The following is an 18346-nucleotide window of genomic DNA, read 5'->3' on the forward strand; positions in this document are numbered from 1 at the left end:
TCTCTCTCTCTCTCTCTCGTGATTGTGTGCATAATGTATATCGTGAGATCCGACCCAATTATGCATAATGTATGTCTTTGGATCCTATCTTTTATTCATATTTTTTTCGTAATATATAACCTTCTGGACCAGGAGGGCATTTTCCGTGGTCCTGAGTTTCATGGTCCAGAGTTCCGCGGTCCAGAGTTCCATGGTCCAGAGTTCCATGGTCCAGAGTTCCGTGGTCCAGAGTTCCATGGTCCAGAGTTCCGTGGTCCAGAGTTCCATGGTCCAGAGTTCCGTGGTCCAGAGTTCCGTGGTCCAGAGTTCCATGGTCCAGAGTTCCGTGGTCCAGAGTTCCATGGTCCAGAGTTCCATGGTCCAGAGTTCCTTGGTCCGTCCTATAGATTCTTCTTGGAAACACTGAGGCAATTGTCACCAAACTCTCCCAGATGATGACGTCTTCCGGGTGACGTTCGTAATAGTCGGAAAGGAGGGGGGGTAGGGGCAGGATGAGAAGGGAAGGAGGAGAGGGAGGGGGTTGGAGGGATGAGGGGTAGGGAGGATGAGGTAGGGTGAATGGGGGAGAAGGGAGAGGGGAAAAGAAACAAGAGTGGGAAGGAGAGGGAGAGTGGGTAAGGAAAGGGAGAGAGGGAAGGGTAAGGCGAGGGAGAGTAGGAAGGAGGGTAGTGGCGAGAGATCGTTTAGGGGAAATTGTAGGTAAAATAATTAACTTCACGTCAATGTGTGGGGCGACGGAGCATCCCTGAGAGAGTAATTCCATGGTTGTTTTTGGTCACTATTGAGTCACTTAGAATATCTTGAAGCAGCATTTGTATTGTAATTCATGTGTGTATTTTACTTATGTTTGGTACGTGTTTAAACCTCCAATAACCTAACCTAGCCTAACCTAGCCTAACCTAATCCAAGCTATCGTAACCTAACATAACTTCGTCATTCTCTGTCTTCATTAACCATAGCATCACTATCCACACACACACACACACCCCTACCTCTTCTCTCCAGTACTCTCCTCGTAGTGTCTCCCTCTCACCCCTTACTCTCCTCTTTCCAGTACTCGTCGTGTCTCCCCCCGTACTTTCCCCTGTAGTGGTCTCCTCTCACCCCCTTACTCTCCCTCTTCTCCAGTACTCTCCCTCGTAGTGTCTCCCCCTCACCCCTTTACTCTCCTATTCTCCAGTACCTCCTCGTAGTGTCTCCCTCTCACCCCTTACTCTCCTCTTCTCCAGTACTCTCCCTGTAGTGTCTCCCTCTCACCCCCTTACTCTCCTCTTCTCCAGTACTTCGTAGTGTCTTCCTCTCGTAGTGTCTCCTCTCACCCCCCCTTACTCCCCCTTTCTCCAGTACTCTCCCTGTAGCGTCCCCCTCTCTACTTCCTCTTCTCCAGTACTCTCCCTCGTAGTGTCTCCCTCTCACCCCCTTACTCTCCCTCTTCTCCAGTACTCTCCCTCGTAGTGTCTCCCTCTCACCCCCTACTCTCCCTCGTTACCCCTGACTCTCCTTCACACACTATCCCATCCAGTCCAGGACTCCCCCAGCCTCGCCTTCTTCAGTAGCGGTGAGCGTTTGTCGTATCTTCGGCGCCTGCAGTGGTTCTCGTCGCCTTTAAGTCGGTTAATATTTCAGTCCCTAAATCCCCGTTCGGATAGATCCACCCGAAGCCACGGCCTCAAGAATCCAACCCAGTGGTGTAACACGTAATACTGCTCCTTGACCTTATTTGACCTGACACCAAGAAAGGAAAGGTCAGCGTATTTAGTTTGGCCTCTTTGTGTGTGTGTTTGTTTGTTCGGTCCTTGGGTTAACCACATGTAAATAAATAGTTGAGGTATGTATATTTTCCTCTGAGTTGTGCACTGGTTTGACCCCGTGGGTAAAAGGTCAAACTTTGCATATGAGATTTAACCCCGGATGTAAGAAGAGGTCAAATGAGCATGTGAAGTAGTTTGACCCCACGTGTGAGAAGAGGGCAAATGAGCATGCGAAGTAGTTTGACCCCACGTGTGAGAAGAGGGCAAATGAGCACACAAGGGCGTTTAACTTTGTATAGTACTGTAGGTTCTTAATTATCAGCCAATAGTTTTGATAATTACACCAGGTACTGCCCAGGTGTTCTTCGTGGAGTATAGAACAACATGGAGAGGATAGTGATGTGAAATTGTGCTGCCTTAAGTAGTGAAGTTCTCCGTAGTCTGTGTGAGACGATTGGTCGTTGTGAACGTGTTAACCGGTACAGTGAAACCTCTATTTAACGGACTTTATGGAGAAGAAAGTCCCTTACATCGAGGGTTCGTAAGATGTGAAACCCCTATCTAACGGATTACATAGAGTACGAAGTCCGTTAAATGTAGGTTTCACTGTATGACGTATGGTGAAGAACGAGATACAGTACCTATTAGCTTTGTGAACGACTTTCCTTAAATACACAATAAATCGAGTCTTGGATGTGCTGCCCTCTGTCCGTCTGTCTCCGTACCACACACACACACACACACACACACACACACAGGCTTCAGAAAATACCACTTACTCCGCGTCTGATATTCGAGTCTCAGAAGGACGCTTGTGTTTCAGTATGCATTGATTTTTTTTGTTTAAGATTTAATGTCATAAAATAATTGAAAATGGTATAATTTGTTCTTGAAAAACACAAGCTATATATAAAGCTATATATTACTCTAATTATTACATAGATGGATCTTTTAATTAGCTATTTTGTGATCTTTCAACGGGTAACTTAATACTCACAGCTAATCCACTTTTACCTACTGATGTCCAATTTATTATCTTCTATTTCCAATCCCTAATCTCCCATAATCTGTCATACCTAATCCTTAACCTTAATCCAGCTTCATCATCCTCATGCATAGTCACATCCCAAATCTCTAATGTCTAATCCTTATCCTAGGGTCTCATTTCAATGATCTAAATCCTCTGTTTTGTTTGCTCCAATCCCTAATCTCCAATCAAGTCATCCAAGTAACTAATCTCTAACTTAAAAACCTCATCTTCCTCGTCTCTAATCCCTAATCACCAGTCAAAACAATCTCTAATCACCAATCTTTAACATGACACAATTTCCTTGACGTCGTCCACGTGTATTTCTAATCACTCGTCACCAATCTCCAATCCCTGTTCTCAGTATCAGATTTCTTCTCCCTTTGTCCAGTTGGTCTTAATCTGTCTCTTTTGTACACTGCGACGCCTGACCAGATTAGTATTATTATTATTATTCGTAGTAGTAGTAGTAGTAGTAGTAGTAGTAGTAGTAGTAGTAGTAGTGGTAGTAACATTATGATTTTTCTTGTCATTATCGTCACCATCTATTTCATTATAATTATCCCCCACACTGAGTTAAATGAGTAAGTTTCCCCCTTCGAAGAAAATGGGAAAGAAAAACAAAAACGACTTAATTTCTCTCATATCAAATAAATTGGACAGTTAAATAGAGAAGTGAAAGTTACAAATATTGTTGTGTGATTAAAATGAGTAGAAATGTTTGTAATGTAAAGAATGTTATTGATATATAAACATAAAGGCCTCGATGGCTTTGACGAAGGGAAGTGAGGGATGGTTTGTTGTGATCAAGTTCAATTTTGACGTAACGAGAAGAGACCTGTAATAAAGTCTCCGGAAAAATACTGATAGTGTACAGGTGGTCATTGGTTTATCTCTCTCTCTCTCTCTCTCTCTCTCTCTCTCCAAACCTTTGTAGATGTGGGTTTAGGGTATAAGGTTGGACACACACACACACACACACACACACACACACACACACACACTCGCGCGCGCATAAGTTAAAGGTGTGTGATGTGCAGGTATGGTGTCCACGGTGTTGCTAATTAACACCTGGGCAGAGAAATAGGGGAGGGAGAGGAAGCAAGAGAAAGTTCGGGGTGAGAGGAAGAGCAAGAGGAGAGGTAAGAGCATGGGGGGCTGGAGGAGGGGAAGGTGGGGTGGAGAGGGGGGAGAGGAAGAGCATGGGGGGCTGGAGGAGGGAAGATGGGGTGGAGGAGGGGAAGAGGAAGAGTAGGTGGAGGAGGTGGAAGGGGGTGGGGTGGAGGAGGGGAGAGGAAGAGTACGGGGGCTGGAGGAGGTGGGAAGGTGGAGGAGGGGGAGAGGAAGAGTACGGGGGCTGAGGAGGTGGAAGGTGGTGGAGGAGGGGGGAGGAAGAATGGGGTTGGGGGAGGTGGAACGAGGAAGAGTACGTTGGGAGAGGTGGAAGGTGGGTGGAGGAGGGGGAAGAGGAAGAATGGGGCTGGAGGAGGGAGTGGAGGAGAGGGGGGAGGAAGGCTGGGGCTGGGGGGAGGGAAGGTGGTGGGGAGGAGGGGAAGAGGAAGAGTATTGGGGTTGGGGGAGGTATGGTGGAGGAGGGGAGGAAGAGCATGGGGGTTGGGAGGGAAGGGTGGGGTGGAGGAGGGGGAGAGGAAGAGCATGGGGTTGGGAGAGGTGGAAGGTGGGGGTGGAGGAGGGGGAGGAAGAATGGGGTTGGGGAGGTGGAAGGTGGTGTGGAGGAGGGGGAGAGGAAGAGTACGAGGGAAGAGCATGGGGTTGGGGGGAGGTGGAAGGTGGTGGAGGAGGGGGAGAGGAAGAGTGGGGCTGGAGGAGGGTGAGGAGGGGAGTCGGCACAGTGCACGATATACCTCTTGTCTGTCCACCAGCCCACACAGACAGCAACAGACAGTCTCTCTACATTTAACAGACAACAACTTGAGGACAGGTTGATAGGAGTGATGGAGGAGGGGGAAGGAGGGAGGGAGGGAGGGATGGAGGGAGGGGGGGAAGGTGGGAGGGAAGGAGGGAGAGAGGGTAGATGCTTGTGTCAATACTCACCATCATCAGCAGCAGGTGAAAACGACACACACACACATACACACACACACACACACACACACACACACACACATCTCTACCACAACCTCTACCTCTTCTACTACCACCACCATCACCACAACCAACAACATCTTCTACATGACCCTCCCCCCCCCCGGCTCCAGCATGTTCAGTATTGACAGTACGACTTTAAATAAACAGTACACGTCCAGAAACGACCCAAACGACCCAGTGGAAAGGAAACCCACACAACGAACCCACAGATAGTCGATACAACCCAAAGTGACCAAGATGGTTTCACAAGTACTCACAAAGACTCATATAGGCTTCACAAGTGCTCACAAAGCTTCATATAAACTTCACAGGGACTCCTACACTAGCCTTCACAAGTACTCACAAGGACTCCTACACTAGGCTTCACAAGTACTCACAAAGACTCATATAAGCTTCACAAAGACTCACAAATTCTTCGAAAAGATCAGAACGAAACTAATCAACTTAGAATGAATAGAACACCTGAGAACAACTCGAAGCAGCGGAGAACGAAGAAAAACGACTGAGAAGAACAAAGAAAAACAATGGTCAACCGAGAGAAAGAACTGAATAACATCTCAGAACACCAAAACGACTACCAGTAAAAGTTAGCGATCCGAAATAACTGGAACCACTTCAATAATGACCCGTAGTGAAACAGAACGACCCCACTCAGTACCCGAGAAAGACTCGAAATAACGACCAAAGACCGTCTTTACTACCCGAAACGACCCCTAGTGATACGACTTGCAAAACACACACTAAAATAATGGTATCTAGCGCCATGTGACTCACTCGTTCAACACATCCCTAGGTTGACAAAGGGGTTCAGCCCATGTACAGTCGCGGTGAAAGGTAATCATCCACCTAACCCCTGCGCCTGGCTGGGTCACGGTAAGTTACCTGGGGTGGAGACGGGGAATGGTCGTCTTGAGGGAGGACCTTTTGTTGGGGGGGGGGGATATGATGTAAGTTCGCACGGTGGGCAGCATCACCTCTTCCAGGAGCTCGAGGTAAACGTCAGAGGTGAACCGACCATTTATGTCTGTCAACTGCCCCAAGGTGTTGAGGTTCACCCAACCCCATTGTTCTCTCACTCCTGGCCTCTGTGTATATACAGGGTATTTTGAAGTTCGTAGCGGCAGTTATTGGTGCGCCAGCAGTGAAGGGCCCCGTGACTTGTTGATGAAAAGGTTTTTCATCCGATAAAATAACTCTGGACCAATAATCCAAATTTTTACCGATATATTCATTGGCAAACGCAAGCCGTGCCATCACGTGTCTCTCGTGCAGCTTGTCTTTCCGAGCTGGTACGCGGAGGTGGACGCCTGCCTCGTGTAGATACTACCGAACTGTCCTAGCAGACACGCCCAGGTGGAGCCGTTCCCTCACGGCCACAGCATTCGTGAACGGGTGACGTTCGGCTTCTGCTAGGATTTGAGCGTTGTCCTCCTCACTTTTAAATCTTGGTCTCTTTCTAGTCTAAAATTATATAATTTATACAAAATTAAGAGTTCAAATATGTTTAGTTTACATTACACACCATATAGAAACACTCACAGCGGCCGGTTTGCCAAGTCCCTAGACTCCTCCCAGCGGGTTAACCAACGTTTCACAGTCTGCCTGGTGACACCAACCTCCCTTGCAATTTCTGACACGTTGTAGCCAGCCGCGCACAAACTAATAATTTGCCTGCGACTCGCCAATCGACGGGTCTTCAGCATCCATCCTGGGCTGGGTGTGGAGCAGCGGCCAAACACTATTGCCTCCACCACCCCATCACGTGGCAATGATTTTTACAACTCTAATAAACATATTACAGGGTAGACAAGTCATTATTATTTTATCCTATCAATTAAAAGTTTTTGTTTTCATGAACGGTAGTGGCGAGAGGTAACAACCTACTTTAGTGTTACTGGTGGTGAGCAGGCCAATCCCTCTCCTCTTTTATGTTGTCATATCAGAGGCTTTCCCTCACGGAAGCCAGACGCCATATTAACCCCAGTGACACATTACCTGCCAAAAGCTCACGCGCATTTCTCCCCAGAATCTCAAGTAAAGGCAAAGATAACTTAAGTCCACATGACACTGCCCCCTCACCTACCGGACACCCGCCCTCCTGGTTGGTTAGTTGTTTGGGCTTTAGGCCTATTGAGTGCCAGGGTCATTAAGGCCGTCAACGTCAAGCTACAGCCACTAAACTAATACGTTCAGGTGATAAGGACAGTTCTAAGACAACATACACTCTTACTATGTATATATGTGGCCCTCGACTCGCTCCCTCCTATCCTACCCAGGTCTGCCACCCCCAGCTCTCCCCCCATCGATACCTCCCCACCCTCGTGTGACCCGTCGTGTAGAAAGGCTCACGGGTATGGTAGTAAGAGGGTGTCGATGATTACTTTTGACTGCGACTGTACGTACTCTAGACTTGCAAACACCCAGGATTTGCACGCACACACACCCAGGACTTAAACGCACACACACCCAGGACTTGCACGCACACACACCCAAGACTTGCACGCACACACACACCCAGGACTTACACGCACACACCCAGGACTTGCACGCACACACACACCCATGACTTACACACACTCAGGACCTTAATTGGCAATCATATATCGGTTAAACAATGATGCATTGGAGAACAACCTGAGGGAGACGAGTGCCACCTTTGGTATTTACCTGAGTGCCATTACCTGTGCCATTACCCGTGATATTACCTCAACAACACCTGAAGGGCTGATTGGCTCCTGCTGTCTCTCCATATAAACTTCAAAGACACGTTAGAGAGAGAGAGAGAGTTATTTATATCTAGGTACATATAGAAATCCTCAAATATAGCAGTTCAATATAGCACAGGGCCAGATATGATAACTGGCAGAACCTCACCACGTTAATATTTCACACCTGGGGAATTTTAAGCTACATCTCGAATAGAAATCTTACCCATTAAACCATTAAACCACTAAAACCACTGAACTCACTTTTACACCCGAGCTCATTAGGACAAGTGAATAATGTTCTTAATGATGACACGATAATGATGAATGATGTATTGACCCCGGAGGCGAGAATCAAGAAGAGGGCATCCCATGTTTTGTTGCGTGTATGTCGTGTCTGGGGTGACTCTAGTGAAAGTGAATTGTGTTTGTATGACGAGTAAAAGAAAATGGAAGAGGGAGAGGAATGAGTAAATGAAAAATGCATGAGGGAATTAGTTCTCTTTCGTCGCTGTCACTCACCAGGTGTATACATGAGCCTCCACACCTGTAATCACTGTTAATCACCAGGTGTATATGTGAGCCTCCACACCTGTAATCATTGACGCTGTCACTCACCAGGTGTATACGTGACCCTCCACATCTGTAATCACTTTCACTCACCAGGTGTATACGTGACCTTCCACACCTGTAATCATTGACACTGACACTCACTCACCAGGCGTATACGTGAGCCTCCACACCTGTAATCACTGACACTCACCAGGTGTATACGTGACCCTCCACACCTGTAATCACTGTCACTCACCAGGTGTATACGTGAGCCTCCACACCTGTAATCACTGTCACTCACCAGGTGTATACGTGAGCCTCCACACCTGTAATTACTGGCACTGTCACTTACCAGGTGTATACGTGACCCTCCACACCTGTAATCACTGACACTCATTCACCGAGCGCCCCCTCACAAAGCGTCGCCATCTTTTCCTGTAACTCTCCGCTTCTAACCAATATTTCCTCTCCCTCCCGACACACTGGATCTTCTCTCTGCTGTCGTCTATACGTCTCCCTGCTGTTCATCTGCCCTGTGGTACTCGTTATCTGCTCACATTAACCTTCGTACTTTCAATATTGTTGTTGTTGGTGTCTGGCAGTTGTCGTAAATTTCCTCAGTTCATTGGTATTCTCCTCTCCAACTTCCCTTCATTCTCCTCCCCTCCCACAGTCCTTCCCTTCCCTCCCCTCTCGGTCCCACTGTCCCCTTCCCCACTTCCTTTCCTCCCCCTTGCTACAGCCCCTCCCGTTCTCTCCATTATCCTTCCCCCGTATAAGTTGGTTCCTCTCACTTAACCTAACCTAACCTCACCACAATAACTATCATTCCTCCCCTGCTTCTTTCTCTGTCCTATATACAGAATCTGTTTTTCATTTGTTTACTGTATTTTCTGTATTGTATTGTATTTTTTTCAACTTTTTCATTATTTTATTCTTTTAATCAAATATATTTTCTTACCTACCTTAACAAACTAAAATTAAACGTATTTTTATTATTTTTATTCATCGTAATATAAAATATATACTTTAATTGCTCCTCTAAATTAACATAACAAAACAGAAGTAAAAAAAAAAAACGTGAATATGTAACAAAAATAAAAAAATAAGATAAGTAAAAAAAAGAAAAAAGTCTTGACCTTATTTCTACAGAGTTAAAAAGGTACTTGACTCCTTCAGTATGTCGCTACCTCCTCTTCCTCCTCCTCGAGTCAAATGAATCTTTAATTAAAAAAATCTTATCCCTTCCTCCTCCTCCTTGGGTCTATAGATGGTAACTTAAACTTCCTTGAATACCCTGACTTATATAATTCCTTAAGTGCGATGATTTAACCCCTTGAATGTATCTGTCTATCTGTCTGTCTGTCTGTCTGTCTGTCTGTCTGCCTAAGTGTCTCTGTCTCTCTCCTTGTGTCTGTTTGTCTGTCTTGTCTTTTTCTGTCCCTATCTATCTATCTATCTATCTATCTATCTATCTATCTATCTATCTATCTATCTATCTATCTTGCCTTCCACTAAGTACCATTAACATTACACACCTAGTCATCAGAGGTCGACGGAAGACTTGTGGCAGACTAACTTAACCATTAGTAATAGCTCCTGCGGCCCTCCACTGTGCCCTACTGAGGAGGGTTAGATGGGGTGAAGGAGGTGGGGGTGTACTGGGGTGAAGGAGGAGGGTTGGGGTGATGGGAGGGGTGGATTGGGGTGAAGGGAGGGGTGGATTGGGGTGAAGGAGGAGGGTTGGGTGAGGTTGGGGTGATGGAAGGTGATTGGGGTGAAGGGGGGTGGGGTGATGGGAAGGGGTGGATTGGGGTGAAGGATGTAGGTCTGAGTGAAGGAGGTTAGTCGACTGAAGAGATTAGTTGGATAGGTGGGGTTAGGAGAGAGGATGATGGTGGTTTATGGTCGTGGGGAGAGGAATGGAGGAGAGGTGGAGACAGAGAGAGAGAATGAGAGAGAGATTATTAAAGTATGTGTGTCTTTCCCTGAGGTTCTGAGTAAGAAACTTATGGGGAAACTCCTCTGACAGTTTTGTTCTTTTGTGAGACCTTCCTTCCTTTTCCATCACCCCCTTACCACTGGCCCCCCCCTTTCCCACTGCCCTTCCCCCTTTCCACTTCCACTGTCCTTCTCTCTCTCCTACTGTCATTCCTTTCCCTCCTATGCACTGCCCTTCCCTCCCCCTCCGGTTAACTCCTCTCCCCTTCCTCCCACCCCATCAAATCACCTCCTCCATCTCTCCCTCCATTGTCAACCCCCACACCATTATTCCTCTAACCAAACAACCTCCCCGACACCTCCACCCATCTCCAGTTACCCTCTAACTCCTCACCCCCTCCTGTCCATCCATCTCCCTCTCTCCACCATTGAGCCACGTCCCTCCCTCAGAGCCAGATCTATGAACCTCTCTCTCTCTCTCTCTCTCTCTCTCTCTCTCTCTCTCTCTCTCCACCACCACCACCACCACCACCCCACCCCCACCTGTACGTCCTCCTCGCCTCGACGCACAGGTACCGAGACATCCTTCACAGGTTAACAACTATTCTTGGTGAAGTATACCTGTCCCTACTCTCCCTGACTCCTCACTCCTCCTTATCTCCCCCTCTACACCTTCCTTACCCCTCACCCCTCCTCACCCCTATCACTAGACACCCCCTTACTACCCACTTAAACCTCCTTCAGTTCCCCTCTCTTCCCCCCTCACCTCTCCCTCACCTCTCCCTCACAGTATATGAAGTATCAGCCAAGCACCTCTCTTCCTTCCTCCTCACTCACCTTATTAACTAACCTGAGGAGGAGGGGGCGGGGGGCGGCAGTCACTCAACCCTAAACAACTTGTGGAAGATGTTATCGATATTCATTTTTTTATGATCAATATTTTTGTTTTGTTTTTTAATTAGTTTATTATTGACGATTATTTTATTTTCTTATGTGTGGTTAACGTTTAGCTGTTGTTTTATGAAGCCTTTTGTGGAGAATTTTTTATTTTTCTCTTTTTTTTTTACAAACTTGTGTTATCTTAAGAGTTAAAGAGACAAAGTTCCTACACTAGATCATTCTGTTATGCAAATGAGGGAAAGCTTATTATCCCCGTGGTGTTGAGTGTGTGTGTGGGTGTGTGTGCGCGTGTGTGCGCGCGTGTGTGTGCGCGTGTGTGTGTGTGTGTGCGCGCGCGTGTGTGCGTGCGCGTGTGTGTGTGTGCGCGTACGCGTGTGTGTGTGTGTCTGTGTGTGAAGGCAAAACGACCTCTAATAATATGACTGGTTACGTTACTCAATGACATTATATTAACTAACATTCACTCACAATTTCAATCCAGCGTGAAAGGGTTAAACCACATGGAAATTAAACGACCGTGATTGAGGTAATTTTTCCGGCTAAATTCCCCCTAAATCCGGAGCTATTGGCATCATGTGGGTCGTATCTGTGATTGATTGGTTTATGGTTGGTGATTTTTTTTATTATATCGGAATAAAGTGTAAAAATATCGAATAAATATATCGGGTAATTGATGCTTAAAAACCCAATCAACTTTACCTTCCAGACCCTCAGGTAGATGTCAGATTTTGGCTGAAATTGTACAGGGAATTTTGTCCTTTCCTGTTTAGGGGATTTTAAGGGATTCGTGATTAGGATTTTTGATGATTCGTGATTAGGATTTTATTAAGAATCAATCTCCCTCCAGGTGAATTGAGCTGCGGGGGGGGGGGGAATCTTCAGGTGATGCAAACACCACTGAAATATATTTTTTTCAAATTGTATAACGCGAAAAATAATATAAAGGAGTCATCTATCATTAGTGAGGTGAGACAATGTATACCTGACACACGCCACGAATTCACCAACACACACACACACACACACACACACACACACACTTCCCTTGAAAATGTCTCACAATAATACCCGAGTGTTTCTTGTCTTGTGTTTACGTCAATTTCTTTCCTTCTTTATTTTTCCTATTTCTTTTTTTCTTCCGTTTTTTCCTTTTTATTTATTTTATTTTTATTTTAATTTTCTCTCTCTCTCTCTCTCTCTCTCTCTCGTGTATTATATAATGAGTTAAGTCACCTTTACCTGACGTGTATTAACAACAAAGGCACTCCGGTAAAGAGAGAAAGAGAGAGAGAGGGGGAGAATAATAAAGATCTCAAGGACTAGAGAGAGAAAGACATAATTGAAATACAGTTCAAGAGAGAGAGAGAGAGAGAGAGGTAATAACAAAGTGTAGATAGCGAGGGAAAGAAGTAAGGGTGAAGGCAATACATGGAAACTGGCAACAGGAAACAAAGGGAAAATATTCTAGAGGACAAATTAGGAAATATCACATGACATAAGAACAAAGGAGACGATCAAAGGAAGAAAGGAAGGAAGGAAGGAAGAGGAATAAGGGAGAAGGAAAAAATACAAAGATTCGTAAATAGTAAAAGGGGAGAGGGAAGATAATAATGATGATGATGATGAACACAAGGGGATAGGGTTAGAATACACCTGTTGGCTGTATGGAAAAGAGTAATCATCCCAGACAGGTGTTTTTTTTTATATATACCTGGAGTTCATACACCTGTAATTAATGTCATATGAGAAGGAATTCGTGATAGAGAGGGGGGGATGAGAGGGCTGTAAGGACACTCATTTTTGAAGGGGGTCACTTGAGAAGGTTCAAACATTAAACTAGGAGATGAGAATGGGAATAGGGAGATTTAGGGCTAACGGACGATAATAATAATAATACTACTACTAATAATAATAGAGATATAGAAGAGTGAAAGGAGAGAGAGAGAGAGAGAGAGAGAGAGAGAGAGAGAGAGAGAGAGAGAGATATGACTAAATAGATGATAAAGAAAGAGGTGGAGGAAGCCTTAACAAAACGGGGAGAAACGATGGAAGAAAAAAAATAATGAATAGTGAAAATAGGAAAATCCGAAAATAATAAAGATAAAAAGATGAAAGAGTAGGATTAAGGAATAGGCAATTTAATAGAAAGGAGTGGAGGTTGGGTGAAAAGTGAACGATCAGAATAGAAAATTGAAAGAAAAGGGTCTCTCTCTCTCTTATATCAGCGCGCATAAGCTGGCGCTCCTCTCCAGTCAGACTCATAAACTTACCTCATACGGACTTTGATTCATGTCGATATACATAGACGCCGTCCTCTCTCTTCTCGCTCATAAATAGTGGAAGTTACGGTTGATCTACACTCAGGAATTATACAAACAATACTTTTTAATACAAGAAGAAACTTCAATTAGGTTTCGTTACTAAAGCCCAATATATTATATATGTGTACCAACCTGGTTAACTTTGAATTAACCAGCCGGTTCATGTAGATGGCAGCAGTGGGCTTTAGTAACAAAACCTAATTGAAGTTCTATGATAAAAACAGTATTCAAAGAGGACAGATTCTGACAAATGTTTTCATATACTGTAATCTAAATGTGACATGAGAAGCACTCCAAGGAAGCTTCCACTCACGTGATATGATCATGACAACTCATTACTAGTGGAAAGTTACAGGGGATGAATTTGAATATAAATCAAATGTAAAGAACCCATTTATATAATACTTCTGTTGATGAGACAGGGGCCATTACACTCTCTCTCTCTCTCAAAAAATAAAAAGCGAGAGTAAAAGAAAAGGCTGGAATATTAAACAGACATCAGGAAGGAAGGGGGTGTGAATGTAAAACCTAGAAACTGAAAGGTAAATCAGAAAAAATCACCTAATTTAACATCAACAAACAAATAATATTAAAATAAAATGAAAGAGAAATATGAATGCCTATTTGAAAGAGTAACGAGCGTATGAAAGGGATAAGTAAACATTAGATTGAAAGGGGAAAATTGGGGAAAGAAAATAAAAAATCAGTAAATTTGAAGAGGGTTGAACAAGTGAGCGATGAAGGATGTTAGAAAAGGGAAATAAGACAACGTATTTGGTGGGAAGATGACGAATAGAAAAAATGAATGTTGAAAAATTATATAAATGTAGAAACGGCGATTGAGTGGAAAGCTAAGACGAAGGAGGAGGAGGATAATAATGCTTAAAAAAAATGGGAATTAGTATTAGAAAAAATAACAATAAATAATTCGATAATGAAAGGAAATTGTGATTGAAATGGTAAACTTGCGGTGTAAAGTACTGCTAATAATGAACACTGGTTGTTATGGGAGGAAAAACAGATTAATGGATTAAATATAAAGATAGTAAAGATAATTAAGATAGTGAAAGAGAGAGAGAGATAGAGAACTAGCCGCGTGGAGAACAGTGTTTCCGTCTTACCTTACCTTCTATTGACCCTTCAAACGCCGGGGGCCTGAATTTTACATGTAAGATGAAGGTAAAGTTCTCGTCCCCGACGGCTGAGTGGTTGAAGACATGAGCTGCTGCTTGTGAAGGCACGGAGTGTCTCCCCGTCCTCTTCACGCCAGGGAGGTGGTGAGGCTCTTCACGCCAAAGAAAAGGTGAAGCTCTTCACGCCAGGGAGGAGGTGCTACTCCTCACGCCAGGGAGTAGGTGGTTGTCTTCACGTCAGGGAAGTGGTGAGGCTCTTCACACCAGGGAAGAGGTGAGGCTCTTCACGCCAAGGAGGAGATGCTACTCCTCACGCCAGGGAGTAGGTGGTTGTCTTCACGTCAGGGAAGTGGTGAGGCTCTTCACACAAGGGAAGAGGTGAGGCTCTTCAGGCCAGGGAGGAGATGCTACTCCTCACGCCAGGGAGTAGGTGGTGGTCTTCACGTCAGGGAAGTGGTGAGGCTCTTCACACCAGGGAAGAGGTGAGGCTCTTCACGCCAGGGAAGAGGTGAGGCTCTTCACGCCAGGGAGGAGGTGTTACTCCTTACGTCAAGGAATAGGGTGGTGGTCTTCACGTCAGGGAGGAAGTGATGGTTTTCACGGCAAGGAGGAAGTGATGGTCTTCACGTCAGGAATGAAGTGATGGCTTTCACGCCAAGGAGGAGGTTGTTGTCTTCACGTCAGGGAGGAAGTGATGGTCTTCACGTCAGGGAGTTGTTGGTGCTCTTCACGTTAGTGTGCCAGGAAGTAGGCGGTGCTTTTCACGTCAGGGAGATGTTCTACACGCACAAAGTTTACGTACCCAACACGGAGTGAACAGAATACAGTACACACACACACACACACACACACACACACACACACACACACACACTTGATAACGATTCCTGTCATGCCCGCTTATGTTTGCTCTCCTCGACTTATTCTGGGCTGGTGAGCACCCCGGCCTAAGCTGTCCACGGTTGAAGGGCGAGAGAACTAAGGACCTGTTTGTGTCTGAAAGCCGATTATGGGCACTTGCAGTTAGGTGCTGCCTATGTAAGAGCGTGTGGATGTTTTTCTCTTTTTTCCACTTGTAATGGAGTGGATGTAGCGTTCTTGTGGATGGTATCAGGTTGTGGATACTCCTGAATGTCTTAGAAGGGCTTGAACCAGATCATAAATCCAACAATATAGCTTTTGAGCTTTTCTATAGAAGGTATCTGGTACTACAGAGGGATGGACAGATCTCTATGTACTTAAAATCAAACCACAAAAGTAGCAGCTGTGTTTACTGATTGTGGTTCTACACGTCTTGCCTATACATATGAGAACATAGGTACCATCCGTAGCTTAACGCTCATAGTGGAAACACGGAATTCGCATCTGGCAGTTTCTGTAAGTGTCCATTATGTAAGAGTGACGGATGAGCGGAATGACCAAACCCGCTGCCGGAAATAGGTTTTGGACGCCAGCTGTTAAAGTGTACGGAAGGGGATGTTGATTACTGAGAGAGAGCGGGAGAGTCTGCTTCTTGACCTCCGGGAGTTAACTTTTGTGTGTGTGTGTTTGTCGGTCCGGTAGTGGTGTGACGGGTCTTGGGGGCGACTTTCTTGATAACAAAATATTATAAAAATACAATTAAAAAAGGAAAGAAAAGGAGACTTAAAATGTTATTGAAAGAGTCGTTAACGTGTCAAAGTTTTATGTAAAATTACTTAAGTGTTGACGTGAAAATTTCTTGGAAACTGAGTAAGAAATTTTCTCAGGAATTTTTATGTGATAAAGAATTGAAAAAAAAAAGTGACAAGAAGTGTATTAAATATCTATGTCATGAGTGGAGTGAAAGCTGGTCCCATAGGCAGTGTAGATAGAGAGTACACTGTAAACTTAAGTCTTCTGTGCATTGAGAGACAACATACACTGCACTCGACACCTCCATTATCTGGGAGGTCAAAATCCCACCAAACTTCATTACGTAATTTAAAAATCCGACTAAATAATGTCACTCGCTTAACATTCTAAAAGGCAAAACAAACATTACTTTCAGATGTTATTTTCTGTGGTAGTGCGTTGGCCTCTCGTAGTTTCAACAGTGATCGTATTTACAAACCCTGGAAAAGATGACGTGAAGTAGTTGTAGTGTATTTGATCGATTCTAGGGTATTTAGTGAAGATCAGGGTAGTTAGAGAAGATCAGGGTAGTTAGAGAAGATCAGGGTAGTTCGAGAAGATCAGGGTAGTTCGAGAAGATCCGGGTAGTTAGTTTTGTTTGGGGTAATGGAGAGAGAGATAGAAAGAGGAGGAGGAGGAGGAGGAGGAAGAAGAAGAAGAAATAGAGAGAGAGAAAGAAAAGGGGAAGGAGGAGGAAGCAGGTGCGACCGAGAGGGGGTGGGGCAAAAGGTAAAGAGGAGAGAAAAAGAGAAAAGAGGAAATACAAAGAGTGAAAGAGTGGGGGGAGGAAAAGGGGTGAGAGAAAAGAAGAGGAGAGAGGAGGGGGAGAGGGAAATGAAGGAAGGGAAAGAAGAAGGTTAAGAGAATAGAAGGGGTGGTGGGGGAGGGGAAGGTGGGAGAGAAGAGGAAGCTCCTTTTAAAACTTTTTCAATATATCTCATCGTCCAAGACCTGGGCCTGAAATGATCGATCCACAGATTAATCAAATTATATTGTCACACAGGCGCGGAACTAAGCCAGCCCATGACGTCACCTTGAGATAATGTCCCACCCATGACGTCATCTTGAGATAATGTCCCACCCATGACGTCACCTTGAGATAATGTCCCACCCATGACGTCACCTGGAGATAATGTCCCACCCATGACGTCACCTTGAGATAATGTCCCACCCATGACGTCACCTTGAGATAATGTCCCACCCATGACGTCACCTGGAGATAATGTCCCACCCATGACGTCACCTTGAGATAATGTCCCACCCATGACGTCACCTGGGGATAGTGTCCCAATAGTTTATCCACTTTTCCTATGAGCTAACTGATAAATATTACTAATTACATATTGTAAAACGTCTACAATTTATTCTGGTATATACTTGCATGAATATCCCTCTTATAATGATATACTTTTAGGAATCTTGACCTTACTGGTAGATATTATTCACTTATGAGAGATATAAGACTAAAACGTATCTAAACATCATTGGGTAAATAATCATGTACTGAAATTATACGAATATTTACTTGATATTTATGATTATGTTACAGTTTAATGACGAGTTATTATTAGTCTATTATTTATTGTTAATAGTTAAGCCCGTAGGTAAGAATTATACGGTAGAGTTAAGGCGGAAAACTTTTAGAACAATTAGCATTAGTTGTTGGTGGAGGTATTTTATACTATATTGGATCTGTCGTTGATGAGAGAGAGAGAGAGAACTGTAGGGGAAGGGTCATTGAATAGAGTGACTGGATGTTTTGATCCCTAACCTAACCTATTGCAGACATAATGCCATCGTTACGGAAATCGTCTTTAATATACACTGTCTCCAATAAGGGTTCGTATATCAAAATTCCAAATACTAGTACTGATAAAACGTCGATACCATAGAACTCATCGTCAACAACAACACTAACATACACAGCAACGACAACAATAACAATAACACCAATAATAACAAAAACATCAACATCACAGCACAGGTGGGTGGATGGCCAGGTAAGACACTCACCACTGTTCCCACGCGCTGACCTTTTACACTGACTCAGACAACCACCTTGCAGGACGCCACGTGATATACACATCTCTGGTTAAGGCTCAACTCAGTACTAAAAATAACCTACCAGCCTTAACCTAATCCCCTGCTAGGTGACACTCTCCCCATACTCAACAGGTTCAATATTGTTATTTTTTGCCGACTCTGTATCTGTGTTATTCTGGCTAAATAAACTGTTTTAATATCAATACCTTGC

At 44.5% G+C, this 18346-nt stretch overlaps 1 protein-coding gene across 1 annotated transcript in view; it reads left to right on the top strand.

Moving 5' to 3' along the window:
* Nucleotides 1-435, top strand: part of LOC121863324 — a 39625-nt gene extending 39190 nt beyond the window's left edge. The window contains exon 3 of the mRNA XM_042361947.1: nucleotides 133-435. Within this exon, the coding sequence (XP_042217881.1) occupies nucleotides 133-435 (303 nt within the window). The remainder of the gene's footprint in view (nucleotides 1-132) is intronic.
* The last annotated feature ends 17911 nt before the right edge of the window (nucleotides 436-18346 follow it).

Source organism: Homarus americanus, unplaced genomic scaffold (assembly GCF_018991925.1).
Source record: "Homarus americanus isolate GMGI-L3 unplaced genomic scaffold, GMGI_Hamer_2.0 scaffold46197, whole genome shotgun sequence".
In the NCBI taxonomy this organism is placed as follows: Eukaryota; Metazoa; Arthropoda; class Malacostraca; order Decapoda; family Nephropidae; genus Homarus; species Homarus americanus.